This window comes from Mytilus trossulus, chromosome 1 (genome assembly GCF_036588685.1).
Source record: "Mytilus trossulus isolate FHL-02 chromosome 1, PNRI_Mtr1.1.1.hap1, whole genome shotgun sequence".
NCBI lineage: Eukaryota > Metazoa > Mollusca > Bivalvia > Mytilida > Mytilidae > Mytilus > Mytilus trossulus.
The window spans coordinates 61,423,154-61,442,533 of record NC_086373.1 but is presented as its reverse complement, the minus strand read 5'-3'; the positions used below and the strand labels follow the sequence as shown (position 1 = coordinate 61,442,533).

At 33.6% G+C, this 19,380-nt stretch overlaps 1 protein-coding gene across 1 annotated transcript in view; it reads left to right on the top strand.

Annotated features, from left to right (window-relative positions):
• The window catches only part of LOC134683781 (receptor-type tyrosine-protein phosphatase T-like), a 61,032-nt gene extending 42,003 nt beyond the window's left edge, over positions 1 to 19,029 (top strand). Inside the window, exons 15-31 of the mRNA XM_063543123.1 lie at positions 2,180 to 2,247; positions 3,225 to 3,481; positions 3,927 to 4,014; positions 5,017 to 5,084; positions 5,842 to 5,878; positions 7,398 to 7,495; positions 7,760 to 7,891; positions 8,707 to 8,852; positions 9,619 to 9,754; positions 10,489 to 10,638; positions 11,177 to 11,276; positions 11,764 to 11,837; positions 12,669 to 12,794; positions 13,272 to 13,382; positions 14,495 to 14,646; positions 18,192 to 18,327; positions 18,916 to 19,029. Of these exons, the coding sequence (XP_063399193.1) occupies positions 2,180 to 2,247; positions 3,225 to 3,481; positions 3,927 to 4,014; positions 5,017 to 5,084; positions 5,842 to 5,878; positions 7,398 to 7,495; positions 7,760 to 7,891; positions 8,707 to 8,852; positions 9,619 to 9,754; positions 10,489 to 10,638; positions 11,177 to 11,276; positions 11,764 to 11,837; positions 12,669 to 12,794; positions 13,272 to 13,382; positions 14,495 to 14,646; positions 18,192 to 18,327; positions 18,916 to 18,990 (1,954 nt within the window). The 3' untranslated portion in view covers positions 18,991 to 19,029. The remainder of the gene's footprint in view (positions 1 to 2,179; positions 2,248 to 3,224; positions 3,482 to 3,926; positions 4,015 to 5,016; positions 5,085 to 5,841; positions 5,879 to 7,397; positions 7,496 to 7,759; positions 7,892 to 8,706; positions 8,853 to 9,618; positions 9,755 to 10,488; positions 10,639 to 11,176; positions 11,277 to 11,763; positions 11,838 to 12,668; positions 12,795 to 13,271; positions 13,383 to 14,494; positions 14,647 to 18,191; positions 18,328 to 18,915) is intronic.
• The last annotated feature ends 351 nt before the right edge of the window (positions 19,030 to 19,380 follow it).

Below are 19,380 nucleotides of genomic sequence, written 5' to 3'. Positions count from 1 at the left end.
TTGTCGCTAACATAAATGGACAAATGAGATTTTTAAAATCCGAAAGCCCCGGTCACATCTAACGGATAGCACAAACAGACGCCGAACGAATAACTTTATTACAATCCGTTCATGTCTGTAAGTCGTCCGTTCTTATCCGTTTGTTGCCATTCATAACGGTTTCATGACCGTTTAGCGTCCGTTTTATCCGTCGACGTCCGTTGTGTCTGGTGGAAAATGTTTCCGCATGCTCAAAGCTTTGAACGGACGTTCAACGGATGCAGTTTCTGTTATACATCCAGTAGGCGCTGTTTAATACGGTACTCGTCCGTTCCGTTTCCTTTTTGTATCCGTAACTTGTTCGTTATTCAGCCGTTAGTGGTCTGGTAGACAAATTCACCAACGGACTTATAACGGATAAAACGGATGTATAACGGATGTGAAACGGGCTGCTACTGGACGTATAACGGAAAAACGAATTATGAACGAATGTGAAACGGATAAATGCCAATTAAAAATTCCGCATCAGAAATGTTTCTTATTGGTATGTCAGATTGCTTGAGTGTCATGAATTCTTATCAATTAGAATTGATGTTAGAGTGAGAGCACGTCGTCACTTTCAAGCAGCCCTTATTCAGGCTAAAGACTGCACTTTGGTGGCATTTGGAAGAACAAACCAAAACCAGTTACATGGAAACTTTGTGAATATTTATGCGATTTGTATGTATTATCATTGTCGTCTTTAATTTTTTCGCATATCTCTTTCATCCATTTTATCCTTTACGCTTCCGTAAGGTGTACGTTTTATGCAGTACTCGTCCGTTGAATTTACGTTCGATATCCGTTCGTACATTGCATATCCTGTGTGTGTCCGTTATGCATTCGTTACGCGTCCGGTTTTTTTTTGTCAGTACATCAAATGACTCCCAACGGACAACAACTTTGTGGACAAAAACATTTTTTCACCCGTTAGGCGTCCGTCCGTGCTATCCGTTATAAGTTGTGACTACAGCTTAACAAAAAAAGGCATACGAATACAAAATAACATTTAAACTCACAATTAAAAGACAAACATTTACTCACGAACCGTTCAACCAAAGCTTTATAAAAAAAAATGTTGATACTGTCAACAAAATGGAGATCAAGTGCAAAGTTTTCAGTCGTATCCGTGCATTTACTCGTGAACTGTTCAACCAAAGCTTTAAAATAATTATGTTGTTACTAACAACAAAATGGAGGTCAAGTGCAATCATGACAATGTTTACTTTTTACCGTTTACAGTTTATGGTTCTTGAAAGATAGAAAAATTGCGTTTCCACTCGTGTCCGTCCACTTACTCATGAACCGTTCAACCCAGGCTTTCAAAATTTGAATAAATTGTTACTAGTGACAAAATGGAGGTCATGTAGAATAATGACGATTTCAACTTTTCCTGTTCAGGAGTTCTGGTTCTTGAACAATTGAAAAATGGTGTTTTCAGTCATGGTGTTGCATTTCCTCATGAACCATTCAACAGAAGTTTTTTTCAAATTTAAAATGTTTTCACTTATGATAAAATGGAGGTCAATAATGAGGATTTTCACTTGTACTGTTCTGGAGTTACGATTCTTTAAATATTGAAATGAAATGTCAATTCACTCATGTATCGTTCAACCAAAGCTTTTCAAATTGAATTATATATTGTTATTGATGACAAAATTGAGTTAAAGCAGTAAAGTTTCTTGAAAGATTGAAAAATAGTGTTTCCATTTAGGTCGTTGCATTTACTCATGAACCATTCAACAAAAGCTTTTCAAATTTTCAAATGTTGTTACTGATGACAAAATGGAGGTCAAGCTTAGTAATGACGGATTTCACTTGCACAGTTAATGATTAACCGTTCTTGAAATATTGAAAAAAATGTCGTGTCTTAGCATTTACTCATGAACCTTTCAACACATGCTTATGAAATTCAAAAATGTTGTTACTGCTGATAAAATGGAGGTCAAAATTGATATTTACGATTTTCACTTAAACCGATCAGGAGTTATGGTTCTTAAAATATTATAAAAAATGAGTGACGGATTTTGAAAGATAATAACAATTAAAATTCAGGGCCATTTAAGCTTAAATATTGTGTTTATACAAGCTGTTCAGGGTTTGACCTCTGCGAGAAAATCCGGTTGCCTGTCTCTCTGACAGCCTCTTGTTTGTTTTGTAGACGCAGATTAATATCGACAAAAGATAGAAATGTACACCGGAAAAAATCAAACAATCAGACTTCTTTGGGTAAGCAAACTTTATGATTTTTTTTTTAAACACTAAGAATCTTATTACCAAAATAATGAACATCTCGAACCTTAAATGAAAGTAACATAGAACAGGCATTAATACTTTATTCAGTTAGATAACATTTTCATGTTAAACTGGCCAAGTACATTTGGAGAGTACATGTAAGTCATGTTCTGGGTTGCTAGAAAAGAACATTTAATTTACATGAATTAAATTGTCTTGAGCAATACTCTGCATGACATCTTTTGTATTTTTTGTATTTATTCTGTCAGTTGTATGTTTTAAGCTCAGCAAATTCATATGAACTGATGATCAATTATTTTTTCATTTCATTTAGTTACTACAATTAGGGAATGAAAACGAGTTATGCGTCAAAGTACCACAACAGCTCGATCGAAAAGCAGAAAACAACACAGAATTTACAAAATGATACACGCGAAGCTTTACCATCGACTATCAATAATGTAGTTTTAACATTCAATGTTAGAATAAATATGTGACAATCAATCATCTGTGTAAGGAAAATCCATCCTAAAAATTAAACTTGCATTACACGACTGGTATCATTCAGTATCTGTCCATCTTTTGTGTTATGTTCAAATGTCTATATAAGTTGAATGTCATCATCGAGAATATGTTAATACGCTGTAACGTGAATTTCACTTCTTTCCTTGCTGACACAGTTAATCAACGGGTCTAGCGAGTCAATTTAAAGGTTAAATTATCTGTCTTTTACAGTTTAGTGTCGACTTTTTTTGGGGTCATTTTCGTTTAATATTATAAAGATTTATTCATATTTGACTTTCAGTCGTTTGCCTAAATGTTTTATTCATTAATTTATTTTTTGTTGGAATTCTACATGTTCTATACAAACATAATTTCAACATATATTTGTACTTTCAAAACACTCTATGACAGAATCATCCTATTTAGATGCACTGATTGTCTCAAAATCAATTTCAACATATTGTTAGGTTTACAAAGAGAAATCGGTAATGGAAATGAATATGCAAATATGAATACAGATGATAGAGTAGACATAGAAGAGGTCACTTTTACCCTGAAAGACAGAGAAGATACCAATCAACAAATAGACGAAAATGGCGATGAAAACGTTTACTTTAATGTAACAAGCAAACTAGATATATCTATGTACCAGATACAAATTGAGAACCTAAAGAAGGCTGTAATTGATAAACAGCGGGACGAGGGTTTCAAGAAAGAGTATGAGGTAAATGATTGCATAAATCTTTCACGTTTTTAATGCAAAAAGTATATTTTATAAAATTGAGAATGAAAATTGGGAATGTTTCAAAGAGAAAACAACTCGACCACAGAGTAGTCGAATGACACCAAGGTTCTTCAAATCAGCGAGAAGAATCCGCACCCGGAGTCGTTGTATGCTTATTTAACATGTTGCATGATCTAATCTTTTTAAGATGGTATCCTGTATTTCTATTTATTATCATAGATGTGACTCTTGTCTTGGGTTGAAGACCTAAGTATTGCACATTTAAGCTAAAATTATATTCGACACATAAGATTTATTTAGAGAATCATTTCTTCAGAAGCGTATTAAAAATAAAGTATTTAACGCTGCTGATATACTTATGAACATGATGAACGTTGCGTAAGTGAAAGATAGTACTAACATTTTCTTTTTTGCTTGTTTTCAGATGTTACCTAGAGGACTTTTGTATGCACATGTTGAAGGTTCCAAAGAGGAAAATAAAGTTAAAAATCGTTTTCTGTCAACATGGCCGTGTATGTAAAATAGTAGAAAAAATAAACGGGTCTAAATTGAAAACTACGTTCAAACATATGGTTGCGTTGGATAAAAACCGCAATTTTTATACGTGTGCATGTAAAACAAATTTCGTTGTAGAAGGGTCTAAAATAAGCACAAACAACATTTTCCAAAGACCAAAAAGGTGAAAAGTATATTTAATCAAAACGCATTTCACTAACAGGGCGAACAACTGATGTTCTTTAACCCTGCTGACTGCCATTGGCGATTGCCAAATAAAATTTATCACAAGATGTAACAAAATGGATTTTAATATATATTTATTACTGTTTTATTTTTTTTTCGATGTTATGCCACAAACATACGGTGTCAATATTTTTTTAGTACACCAGATCGTAGCAAATATATATATATGAAAATATTGTGCATACTTTTGTGAAAACACCTGAATAGTCATTTCAAGACATAAGACAAGAAACATAAACCATTCAGATTTTAATCTATGAAAACTAAAACGATTTTGACTTATCATGTCTGCAAAACAAAAGATTCAGGAATTAGAGGTAAATATTAACGACAACAAGACCATTTTAGAGCCACGTGACAATTTTCAGAGGACAAAATTTTATATAATTTTTCTGTATATTTTTTTTTTCTGTAAAAAGATGCGGTATGAGTGTTAATGAGACAACTCTCCATCCTAGTCACAATTTGAACAAAGTTTTTTTATATACTTTTTTGGTTAGTGTTATATATTATATAATCTGACCGAATACACATACTTATGTTATTCCTTTAACCATAATGCAACGGCTTTTTCGACAAATCTTCAGATTTAAAAAAGTATATATATTTTTTTTTGTATTTTGAATGCAATTTTTCAAATAAGGAACTGATAACATGTAAACACGAACTTTCAAAGTTTAAGATAAGTGATATATCTTAATTTTTAATACTTTTTTAAAATGAATATTATTTTATATATTGTATAATGTATTTATTCTTTGATATCTTTGAAGACGACCATTCAAGAGTTATTCTGAAGGGAGACACGAAACATGATTATATTAATGCTAGTTACATAGATGTAAGTTTTAAATACCTCTTGTTAGAGAGAGCAATTCAAAAACCAATGCAATAAATTACAATACGTCGTTAAACGGACATTTACAGTTGTTATAGATGATTTATGAACTTCTAGCCGAATAAGAGCACACATAATATATGATTACCTTATATTTTACCTGTTTTAGTGTAGTATCTAAATTCGAAAACTATTTTTTATCAATAATATAAAGATAGATTAATTAACCGCAAACAGATGACACAGTCACATTCTACTGTCATTTTTGGATGTTTTGAATCTAAATAAAACAAGCAATAATAAATGTACATACTTATGTATCGCGAGTTGGTTCACCGTTATGGAATTTCTGTTATATAGATTATATTAGATATGTTCCTTATGTCATAACTACAATCTCGTTCCCTTTTCATGAATGTGACCTACCGAATTAGACTTTTTACCTTTATTTATTACAGTTTTACCTATTGTGTCTGTTTGTTTTGTTCACGCATTAAGCATTATCAATATGATGAAATTTGATGCGCCTGTCGTACAAGTGAGAGGTTAATTGCTATAAAACCAGGTTCAATCCATCATTTTCTACATTTGAAAATGTCTGTACCAAGTCAGGAATATGACAGCTGTTGTCCATTCGTTTGATGTGTTTTGTAATTTGAATTGCAATGTGATAATGGACTTTCCGATTGAATTTCCCTCGGAGTTCAGTATTTTTGTGATTTTACTTTTTTTTTAAACTCTTCACTTTGTATAATTATAGAACTACGAAAAGGAAAAAGCATATATAGCAGCACAAGGTTCGTAAAATATTTCCAATTTTTGTATGTCTCTTTTAGAATTATACAATTTATAGATTATTTAGATTTGCAATCATCTAATGCACTTTTTAACTAAGGAACTGTTGTTTAGAAAATAACTGATTTCAATATTGTCTATCACTGAGTAAAATATATTATAAAAAGTTAATGTATTATTAAAGTAGTAAATTACCCTTACTCATGATTAAACATAACTCTGATATCTGTCGTTTCCATGATATGTTTGTTTTTATTTGACTGATATTCTTGGCTTTATTCTGCTCTGTGATTTTCATATTGTTTTTTTTTCTTTGTTTGACATGCATAGTGTTTTTTTTAATTAAGTTTTATGTCAGCATGATCGATTCAACAAGGTCAAACAGTGCAATTTCAGCGCTATCAACAAAAAACTCCGAGGAAAATTCAAAACGTCCAGTTATTAAATATATAGCAAAAACAAAATACACAATGTATCAAACACATTTAACGAATGGATAACAGCGTTCATATTCCTAACTTGTTACATGCATTTTCTTAGGTAAAAATAGCTTACCTCATGTGGATGCCAGTCGCATAAAATATAATGCATAAGTTGAATTATGTTGTCTCCTAACAGTATTCATATGATTTTTTTTTTATTTAAGATTGATTTGATAAAATTGTTTTACAAGAATATTTTTCCTTTCATATACATTGTACAACTCATTTCAAGCAGATACTGCACTTTAAGGATGACTGAAGCTTAACAAAGTTGATAACTTATGCTTAAGATATAGTATTGAAGACTTGTTGGTGACCTCCTGCTGTTGTGTTTTTTTATTTGGTCGGGTTGTTGTCCCTTTGACACATTCCCCATTTCCATTCTCAATTTTATTACAACAAAATTACTTACCTTATAAAAAAAAAGATGTGGTATGATTGCCAATGTGAAAACTATCCACAAAAGACCAAAATGACACAAACATTAACAACTATAGGTCACCGTACGGCCTTCAACAATGAGCAAAGCCCATACCGCATAGTCAGCTGTAAGAGGCCCCGATAACACAATGTAAAACAATTCAAACGAGAAAACTAACGGCCTTATTTATGTAAAATAAATGAACGAAAAACAAATATGTAACACATAAACAAACGACAACCACTGAATTACAGGCTCCTGACTTGGGACATGCACATACATAAATAATGCGGCGTGTTAAACATGTAAGCGGGATATCTGCCCTCTGCTAACCTCGGACAGTGGTATATCAGTACAACATAAGAACGAACTATAAAATCAGTTGAAAAAGACTTAACTCATCAAATGGACAAAAATACAAGTGGACGTGGCCGGGTACTTGCTTAGTAAGAAAAGAAATTAAGTTGATCATAATAATTGATAGACAATAGATTTAGAAATTTGTAAAATACTACCTAGAGCTATTTATCTATTTTCCCCCTTTTATACATGTTTAAGTACAACTGTGTTTAATACGCATTTGAACTAGCTATTTTAAAAGTTTTTCATTATATTAAGGTCCTAAAAAGGTTACCTTGAGAGATTTCTGGCATATGATATGGCAGGATAATGTTGGGAAAATAGTGATGGTAACACAACTGATAGAAAATAGAAAGGTAAGCTGAATTTACTGCATTTCCGAGTGCTTGTCTGGTAATATTTTATCATTGAAGTATTTCAAATAGTTTCAAATTATTTGAAATTTGATAAGAACAATTTCAACTTAATATGCGCAAAGATGGTCTAATAACTAGTATTTCATATTCTGTAAAACTATTGAAGAAAAATAAATGCATATAGTCTGATATGAATGCAAACATCAACAAGCTTTTTTCTATTGTCTGAAGTCTATATGCTAAATCATGTCTGTATATCTTCAGGCAAAATGTGAAAGATATTGGCCTAAAACAGTAACAGAACCACTAGTTGTCAACAATTTCATAGTTACAATGAAAGAGGAAATAAAGCAAACAGTTTATGTGTACAGATCGCTGGTAGTATTGAACAAAAACGTAGGGGTATAATTAGATAATGATAAATCAGCTAGATTGCAATACTTTTTCTTGCAGTGCCTATGTTCCAATACGGTTCGACACGAAAATAAATTTGTAAATAAAATATGTCCTCAACCGTGGTTTTTTGTACACTTGTCTTCAGAGTCTTCAACACATTCAGTTTTTAAAGTGTTTAAAATGAATCTGGCTGAAATGTCCGCTATTAACAGTAAGATTTCAATATTAGATTTGCCCAGAAAGGTTTGAGTACTACTACTAGTATTTAATAACATTATTTTTTTTGAAAGTTCTGACATTTACTATCCTAAACAAACACGTTCAAAAGCAATTTTAAATCAGACATGATCGTAAGAAGACATCATAAGTTGATAAGTTATATCGAATGTGGATAATATATTGTTGTCATCGAATGGTTGTTGCTGTGTTTCCAGCGTCAAGAATAAGTTCTGAGAGATATATCATATAAATGTTTGATAATAAATTGATTGGATTCTTAGAAAACAAAAATGTATACTTACAGACAAACAATAAGCCAATTTGCATGTGGTAATCAACTTGCTTATTTTTTCTTGTTTGCATATGTTCTAAGCAGGTATGTGTGGCTATCACGAAGATCTTTTTATCATTATCATTATTATCGGTCACTTTAAGCTTTTTATATATCATGTTCAACATTAATGATGAGAAATAAATTCTCAAATTCATTGTATACCTTGCAAATTTACTTACGGTCAGTTGCATTATGTCATTCAGATAAACTGTGCCATGTGTTGGTATTATGACATTAATACCATGCAGTTGTCTTATTTTAGACTGCACAGGAAAGAACAATTCATCATTTTCATTTTACGCAATGGCCGGACCATGGTGTCCCCGACAGCATAAAACTGGTCAAATTTTACAGGAAAGTCAAGAGTCAAAAATGCAATCAACATGGCCCAATGCTGGTCCATTGCAGGTATGTATGAATACAATACATCTTGATCAATGGTTCTTAATTCGACATCAAGTATCACATGCATTGTACAAATGTACAATACATAAACATTATAACAAAAACTGTTCCTGGTATGGAAGTTGTGCCAAAACATCATCTTAATGTTAATCCGTATTTTGTACAGTTGTCAACACTTCAGTTCATAATATTTTTAAAAAGAACAAATTCGTTGACCCTTAGAACATGAATAATGCAATAGTAAATTTTAATCAATCCCCCTTTGTTGGTCATTAAATGTGTTTGTTGAACAGTTTCCAAATACTGTTGTTTGAGTAGTCATTTGCCTATATATTCAAGATATAGAATTCTTTGGATTATTATTTAGTCCTAGGTAAACTATTGAGTGTTGTACGCTAGTAAAACAAAGACACAAAATACATAAAATAGGAGAAGTTGTGTTCCCAATTTGAGTCCTTCTAGTGTCTATTTCAATAGTGCCTATAGAGTTAAAGAATAAAGTGCATGCATGTTCATGCATTATCATGAAAAGAGAAAAAAAGAATGATTAAGTATTCTCTTTTTTATTATATTATTCAGCATTAAATCAACACAAAAGGTTTAGTCCTTTGCTTGTTATTCATTGTATTTGCTGTATGCGTTTAGAAACGTTGACCACTCCAGACATTCAATGTCTATACCAAGTACGTTGCGTAAGCGCGTAAAGAAATTGTCTGACGTGATTCTATTTATGCAGTGTATTAATCAAAACACTTTTTCTTTTATCAAGTGCTGGAATTGGACGGACAGGTACATTTATAGCTATAGATGCATTATATGAAAATGGAAAGAAAGTTGGTCATGTAAATATAATGGAGTATATACAGATGGCAAGAAAAGACAGAATAAACATGGTTCAAACACATGTAGGTAACATTGTTGTAGAAACGACTACACTTTGGATGATACCCGCAAGTAGCCTTTTTTGTAAAGCATTCGCTATTAAACTGGAATAATTCACTTGAATTGTTAACTTCACTTTGAGTTTTAACCTGAATTGATTATTTGATAAATGACGCATATTCTTAGAAAGGGTCTTTATAAAGGGGCAAAACTATTAAACAGATCAAAACAAAACTGTTCTGTCGTTCATTAAACTCAAACCAACCCAAACTTCGAACAAAAAATGTTGCACCCCTAGATGTAAGTATAAAATCGGTAATACGTCAAAAGTGAATGGTGGCATTCGATGAAAAGAGCATAAAACTGTGATTACAATTAGAATATATCCGTCGTGTACTGTAAAACAGATATTCCATAACTGTCAACTAATTCTTCATAGCGTTCGTCAAATTTTCTGAAAGAGGATTTCAACTTCACCACTTTGAACTCTTGGTTAGATAGGTTCCTTGTGACAGCAGTTTTATATCAAGGAATCCATGATAAAAAATGGATGGTCTATAGCTTGATGAGATATACTCCACATGCAGGCGCTGCTAGGCAGGTGCTACAATGTACATGGAAATGAACAGTTCACAGTTGAGAAGCTGAAGTCATCCCGATTGTAGTAAAGTGATGTTTGCAACCGACCCTCAGTGTTTATTTCATGATTTAAGCTAAAGGTAACGTAAAGTGTACGTCTTTTTAATGTCAATTACAGGAACAATATGAAGCAGTCTTTGAAGCCTTATTAGAACTGTTTACTGTACCAGAAACGGCTATTCCAAAGAATGGATTTTGTCAATACATTTCAGATCATGAACAAGCAACCCTACCACGAAATCAAGATCTGTATAAAAGTCAATTTCAGGTAAAGGTATTAATGGATTTTCTTTTGGATTGGAAACATGTTCTATTTCATATCATAATAATGACACAAAACTCAACAAAAAAGCAAATCAGGGTTTTTGTACATTCATTCAGAACACGCAACTTTGTAAAAAAATACAGACAAAATTCTTTTTCAGTGGTTGTCGTTTGTTGATGTGGTTCAAAGGTTTCTCGTTTCTCTTTTTATTTAATAAATTAGACGGTTTGTTTTCTGATTTGAGTTGTTTCACACTAGTCATATACTGGGGCCTTTATAGCTTGATGTGAGGTGTGAGCAAATATTTCGTGTTTACCTTTAACACTTAGATGGAAATTCGTATCATTGGCACTAATACCAAATCGTCTAATTTCCATGTACAATGAAATTTTTATATTTTTCAATTGTAGTTCTAATACCATTTTACCTTTGTTTGTATGTCTTTGAAGGGCTGAACATGAGTACATTTCTGCATTTGCCTTTTCACTTTATACAATAGCATGAATAATTCGTTGTCTATTTGATCTTTCGTTTCATATAGAGATTGGAAGCGCTAAGACCTTTGTATCCTCCTTCAGTTTTTACTGCAGCAACATCAAAGGAAAACATATCCAAAAATTCAGCAAACAAAATATTTCCACGTAAGTACTTATTTTGTCAGTTTATCAAATTTCCATATGACCACAAACCAACGGAAGTTTGTTATACGCAATGCATGAGTTACATAGGGAGTATCAAAGTTGCGCAAAATTTTGTCAAGTAAAGTAAACTCTAGACATACGATTCCAAACAAGAATTTAAAAAAAGATAACAAGATTATAAAAGAAAGGATGTGAAAAATGCCAACGAGACAACTTCATTAGATAAAAAGAAAGAGACGTGATTACTAATGATATCAGAATGCCTCCGATAACGGGCGGAAAAAACGTAAAGTATGGTTAAAAAGGAAATGATAGTTACATAAAGGACCTTGCATGTTTATTACACACAAAAAAGTACATCTCACATACACGAGTTAAAGAAAATGAATTAATTCCCTGGATTAAACAGACAAAATAGAATGCATAAGAAATACCAAGTTTCACTGGAGTGTATCCATTATGAAGTATTTATTGTATTTTGTTTTAGATGACAATTATAGACCGTACCTGATGTCATATGGTAAAACACGTAATGATTACATCAACGCAGTCATCATACCAGTGAGTTTTTTTTTGTCACACTTTATTGTTTTAAGTTTCAAAAGAGTAACACATCGAAAAACTTTTCGAGAACATACTTAGTACTTATAACTAAGTTAAATATTTTTTTCATTATGTTAATTGTATTTAGAACCAAATAGTGAATAAAACTATGATATTCAGATGTTTTATATAAAATATATTTTTCTTACAAAATAACATGTGCCATTAGTACTGAACCGTCCGTGTTTTCAGAATACTCCTCTAGCAGATGAATAATCGGTACACTCATGCCTTTTTGACAATCCACTATAAAAAGATATGTTTAAACTACTTGTTGACAATACGTATAACATTTTACCTTCGCCAAAAGGCTCTTTTGCGTTGATCACGTAGTTATTAAACTTTTGAGATCTCTTTTGTTTGACGTTCTCATACGTTTGATTATTCCTTTGTAACTTCTTAAACTTTATATGTCAGATAACATACGTCGTGAGTACAATGTAAATATAACAACATGCTACTGTGTTTATTCTGATTCTATAATTTTGGTATTCCAAGAAACAATTGCTATGAATTTGGAATTTAAATTTTACGACAATAAATTTTCGAAGCTTTGAGTTACATGCAGTTTGTAGTTCATTTATGCTTTTTTCAAGGTTCTCACAGCAAAACAAATAGTAGAACATAATAATTTATAATAACAGGATTGGGTTTTTTCTTTGTCCCGTACAGCCAAATCTTACTGTTACAGTATCAAAACTGGTGTATAGTGAAGGTAAACTTGTATGAAAGTGAAATATCATTTGCCTTATTTTATAACATAATAATACAATACATTTTTCATCACAGGGATATGCAGAGAATAGTAAATTTTTGGTAACACAGTGTCCTTTAGAGAAAACTGTTGTAGATTTCTGGACAATGGTGTATGACCATGATTCTAATATTGTGGTATTGTTGGACCAGTTGAACAAGGTAATAGGTTTATTTGATTAGTGTGTGAGTTTATTTGATTTGGAATGTCACAATACCGTTAACGTACGAGACTATTTGAAAAACCTTTCGTTTTGCTGCATTTATCACATTTCGAAAGAAAAAAATAAAATCACAAAAAAAACTGAACTCCAAGGAGTTTCAAAAAGGAAAGTCCCTGATCAAATTGTAAAATTAAAAGCTCAAACCCATCAAACGAATGGCTAATAACTGTCCTTATCCTGACTCGGTAGAGGAATTTTCGTATGTAGAAAATAGTGGATTAAACCTGGTTTTAAATCTAGCTAAATAGTTCATTACTGTTCAAAATATTTAAATACATATAAGAAAAGTGATCATTTGCATTTAATTATTTTTGAAATTAATTTGACATTTCACATTGTCATTAGGTTCTTTTATTTAATTTGTATAACTTATAATAATAAAAGTGTGTGTAAATATAAAATTGTATTTTGACAGAATGCTCCGTTATGGGATGAAGAACAGAAAGTTCTGGAGTTTGAACAATTTTCTATTTTGCAAGAAGATTCATCTAACACAGAGGAGTTTCAGCTGACTTTACATCATAAGGTGAATATGAAGGTTCCACGATTAAACATACAAGGGACATAAAACACTGCTTAAAATTCAGACGGTATGAGGCAAAGTACTTATCTCAATTAACATTTTGTTATTTATCAAAAAGCAGTTTTGGTTTTTAATATTCAGTTGCATGATTCGATTGTCTGTCTATTCGAGCATATGTTAGTTCCAAAATGGCAACACATTAAAGAACCCCTAAAGAGTTTACTATCGATACAAATGTGGTCATAGCAGGTCATATCTGGACTTTACAAATACCTGAAGTAAATTCCATCATAAAATAGGGAGTCCTCTTGACGTTGTTTGGTGGATACAATAGCATGCGCGTACATGTACGTTCAGAATGAGGACGTTCGATCCGATATATACAATAAAGAGAGTGTTTTTATCTCTGTTCGTTTCAAAACATTGGCTGCAACTATCTAATGTGTTTGTTTGGTCCAGTTAGTAGGATTTATTTCTAGCCATATCTTATTATTCAATATAAAAAAAAAAGAATATGAGGTATATTATAATAGTAATCAAAGGTACCAGGATTACCTGGGATCAGAAAATCCTTAGTTTTTAGAAAAATTCAAAGTTTTGTAAACAGGTCATTTATTAAAAAGACCATATAATTGATATTCATGTCAACACCGGAGTGCTGACTACTGGGCTGGTGATACTCTCGGGGACGAAACGTCCACCAACAGTGGTATCGACCCAGTGGTGAAAAATAGTTATCAAAGGTACCAAGATTATAATTTGATACGCCAGATCATTGGTATGATTGCCAATATAAGTTGTAATCAAATGTTTTTTTTACTGTTCGGATGCCTACATATAGATGTAAGTGTTAAATTATTAAAAAATTAAATAGACTCATATGCAATTATTTCAGTTAACTTTCTTGACTTATGGTCAGCACATTAAATAAACAATCATTTTACTATTTACGAATTCACTACATCATATAAATTCTTTAAACCTAAAGTTGATGTGACCGTGCAAACATTGTTATTTGTAGAATAAAACTTTTTAAAAGAATATTTAAAACATAATACTCTGAAACGTGAACAGTAACTGTGTGGTATAACGCTTTAACTCTCTTTCCTCCTCAGAAAAAGGACCAGAGAACGATAACTGTTTTTTCGGCAAGTAAATTGAACGTGGCAAGTGTTACTAAGCTTCCATCGAGCATTCTGCTTGGTATTCTTAAAAAAGTAAAAGTCTGCTGGAAAAAAGACAAAGGTTCAATTACTGTTGTTAGCAGGTATGTTATTCAGAATAGTCTTAGAATAAAATAATGTGAGTGTAGTTATGTTGTAGTAATTTTAGACGAGGGAAAATGGGAATAACATTAAGGTTTAAATGAACTGTTAAACACCTAACTATAAGTGCTAAATACAAAGAAACAAACACAATGTTTGGACAAGGAATGCAGCAGTGACCAATTATTGTTAACCACACAAAATTATAACATATATAATGAGGATTTCCTCCAGAATTTAAGGTCATTTACCTTAAATAAACTATATTAAAACAAAACACAAAACACTGGCATCGCATAATAGCAACAATATAATCTACAAAACAATGACGTAACGGTCGCTATATTGAGCGACAAATATTATTCAAGTTTCTCTGTCTCTGGAATAAAAAAAAACGTCTCATACTCGACTACCTCTAGTGCTCCATCTCAGGGTTCCTACACCTCGTGGAAAATATGTCACATTCCGATATTTCAATCACACTGTTTTAAATAACACGTTCTGTTCGAATTTTCCTTAAAATCGCCGGGTTCGGAAGAAAACCAGACATACATTCGTTATCTACGTCCATATCCGTACACATAGATATTAGAACAACCTTCAGTACTGTAAACATCCTTAAGTAACCCGCACACCATGAGACTGTACCTGAGGGTGTGCTGGGATACATGTACTTCAGGATGTTAAAATACTGATATATACGGATACGATCGTAGATTAACCCGCACACCATGAGACTGTACCTGAGGGTGTGCTGGGATACACGTACTTCAGGATTAAATACTGATATATACGGATACGATCGTAGATTAACCCGCACACCATGAGACTGTACCTGAGGGTGTGCTGGGATACACGTACTTCAGGATTAAATACTGATATATACGGATACGATCGTAGATTAACCCGCACACCATGAGACTGTACCTGAGGGTGTGCTGGGATACACGTACTTCAGGATGTTAAAATACTGATATTTACGGATACGATCGTAGATTAACCCGCACACCATGAGACTGTACCTGAGGGTGTGCTGGGATACACGTACTTCAGGATGTTAAAATACTGATATATACGGATACGATCGTAGATTAACCCGCACACCATGAGACTGCACCTGAGGGTGTGCTGGGATACACGTACTTCAGGATGTTAAAATACTGATATTTACGGATACGATCGTAGATTAACCCGCACACCATGAGACTGTACCTGAGGGTGTGCTGGGATACATGTACTTCAGGATGTTAAAATACTGATATATACGGATACGATCGTAGATTAACCCGCACACCATGAGACTGTACCTGAGGGTGTGCTGGGATACACGTACTTCAGGATTAAATACTGATATATACGGATACGATCGTAGATTAACCCGCACACCATGAGACTGTACCTGAGGGTGTGCTGGGATACACGTACTTCAGGATGTTAAAATACTGATATTTACGGATACGATCGTAGATTAACCCGCACACCATGAGACTGTACCTGAGGGTGTGCTGGGATACATGTACTTCAGGATGTTAAAATACTGATATATACGGATACGATCGTAGATTAACCCGCACACCATGAGACTGCACCTGAGGGTGTGCTGGGATACATGTACTTCAGGATGTTAAAATACTGATATTTACGGATACGATCGTAGATTAACCCGCACACCATGAGACTGCACCTGAGGGTGTGCTGGGATACACGTACTTCAGGATGTTAAAATACTGATATTTACGGATACGATCGTAGATTAACCCGCACACCATGAGACTGTACCTGAGGGTGTGCTGGGATACATGTACTTCAGGATGTTAAAATACTGATATTTACGGATACGATCGTAGATTAACCCGCACACCATGAGACTGTACCTGAGGGTGTGCTGGGATACACGTACTTCAGGATGTTAAAATACTGATATTTACGGATACGATCGTAGATTAACCCGCACACCATGATACTGTACCTGAGGGTGTGCTGGGATACATGTACTTCAGGATGTTAAAATACTGATATATACGGATACGATCGTAGATTAACCCGCACACCATGAGACTGCACCTGAGGGTGTACTGAGATACATGTACTACTTCAGGATGTTAAAATACTGATATATACGGATACGATCGTAGATTAACCCGCACACCATGAGACTGCACCTGAGGGTGTGCTGGGATACATGTACTTCAGGATGTTAAAATACTGATATATACGGATACGATCGTAGATTAACCCGCACACCATGAGACTGTACCTGAGGGTGTGCTGGGATACACGTACTTCAGGATTAAATACTGATATATACGGATACGATCGTAGATTAACCCGCACACCATGAGACTGCACCTGAGGGTGTGCTGAGATACATGTACTTCAGGATGTTAAAATACTGATATTTACGGATACGATCGTAGATTAACCCGCACACCATGAGACTGCACCTGAGGGTGTGCTGGGATACATGTACTTCATGATGTTAAAATACTGATATATACGGATACGATCGTAGATTAACCCGCACACCATGAGACTGCACCTGAGGGTGTGCTGGGATACACGTACTTCATGATGTTAAAATACTGATATATACGGATACGATCGTAGATTAACCCGCACACCATGAGACTGTACCTGAGGGTGTGCTGGGATACACGTACTTCAGGATTAAATACTGATATATACGGATACGATCGTAGATTAACCCGCACACCATGAGACTGTACCTGAGGGTGTGCTGGGATACACGTACTTCAGGATGTTAAAATACTGATATTTACGGATACGATCGTAGATTAACCCGCACACCATGAGACTGCACCTGAGGGTGTGCTGGGATACACGTACTTCAGGATGTTAAAATACTGATATTTACGGATACGATCGTAGATTAACCCGCACACCATGAGACTGTACCTGAGGGTGTGCTGGGATACACGTACTTCAGGATGTTAAAATACTGATATTTACGGATACGATCGTAGATTAACCCGCACACCATGAGACTGTACCTGAGGGTGTGCTGGGATACACGTACTTCAGGATGTTAAAATACTGATATTTACGGATACGATCGTAGATTAACCCGCACACCATGAGACTGTACCTGAGGGTGTGCTGGGATACATGTACTTCAGGATGTTAAAATACTGATATTTACGGATACGATCGTAGATTAACCCGCACACCATGAGACTGTACCTGAGGGTGTGCTGGGATACATGTACTTCAGGATGTTAAAATACTGATATATACGGATACGATCGTAGATTAACCCGCACACCATGAGACTGTACCTGAGGGTGTGCTGGGATACACGTACTTCAGGATTAAATACTGATATATACGGATACGATCGTAGATTAACCCGCACACCATGAGACTGCATCTGAGGGTGTGCTGGGATAAACGTACTTCAGGATGTTAAAATTCTTGTTGTAGATAACTTGTACTTACTTCGAGTTATTTTTAATTTATCAGTGTTTATGTAATTACTATTTCTGGTTATAGGAACAACGTGAATCATTATCATTAATTTTTTTTACAGCGATGGTTGCACTAAAGGTGGACTGTTTGTTGCACTATATCTTGCCTTAGAAAAAATAGAGATAGACGATGAAGTAGATGTTTTTCAATTGGTTAGAGCAATGCAAGTTAGACGTCCTGAATTTTTTATGAAACTAGTAAGTTTTGGGGTAATTTTTTTATATTATAAATACGTTTCAAATATAAAAATGTTCATGTCTGATAACATGTAAATACTGTAGCACCGTACAATAACAAATTGACGAACACATTAGATTTATCCTGAATATACAAGGCTATCAATGTAATCCAGTTAAAACATGTAATTCTTTTTTAAATAAACGTTTTGTTGTCCTAAGATGAACATATCTACAACTATAAATACAAACAATAATTGAACAGCATACACCTTACAGAAAGAAAAAACACCAGATGCTCCAGATGGGGACACACTTCCGAAAATTCAATTCGTATATCTAAAAATGAAATGGACAATCACTTAAAGATACTAATCCTCACTTTGAACAGTGACTTAAGAGCTGATCAGCCGTTGAATTGTTCCAAAAATATTTCCAATCATCTATTAAGTAAATAATACGTTTTGTTTACTTTATAAATATTTTGATATGAGCGTCACTGATGAGTCTTATGTAGACGAAACGCGCGTCTGGCGTACTAAATTATAATCCTGGTACCTTTGATAACTATTGTTTACTACATGGCTGATAATTTCTATCTTATTTTAGGATCAGTATGAATATATCTACAAGTGTATCAAGGAACATTTAGAGGAAACAGACTCGTTATATGCAAATTGTTAGTGACGTGAAACTCTTAAATGTATATATATAAGGATGTCCTTAGACAAATTGCACATGCAGATAACATTATTACAGTTTAAAAGCTTCAACTTCAAAAGAACAAGTGGAGAACAAGTCCAAATTATACGTTGTTTTATTTTTTTATTATTCCTACTTTTTATATAAACATCACTCAAACATGCATTCATTTAATGCCTTTATTAATCACAAATACAGTCATCTGTTTTTGTAGTCATACACTATTCATTTGTTGAATTTATATCTGCTGAATCTTAGCTTTTAGGTACTTATGATATTTTTTTACAATTTGCGGACCACCATAGAGCTAAGGCTATCATATATTAACACGCTTGCGACCAAGGTTCAGGAGTACACCACATGAGCTATAAA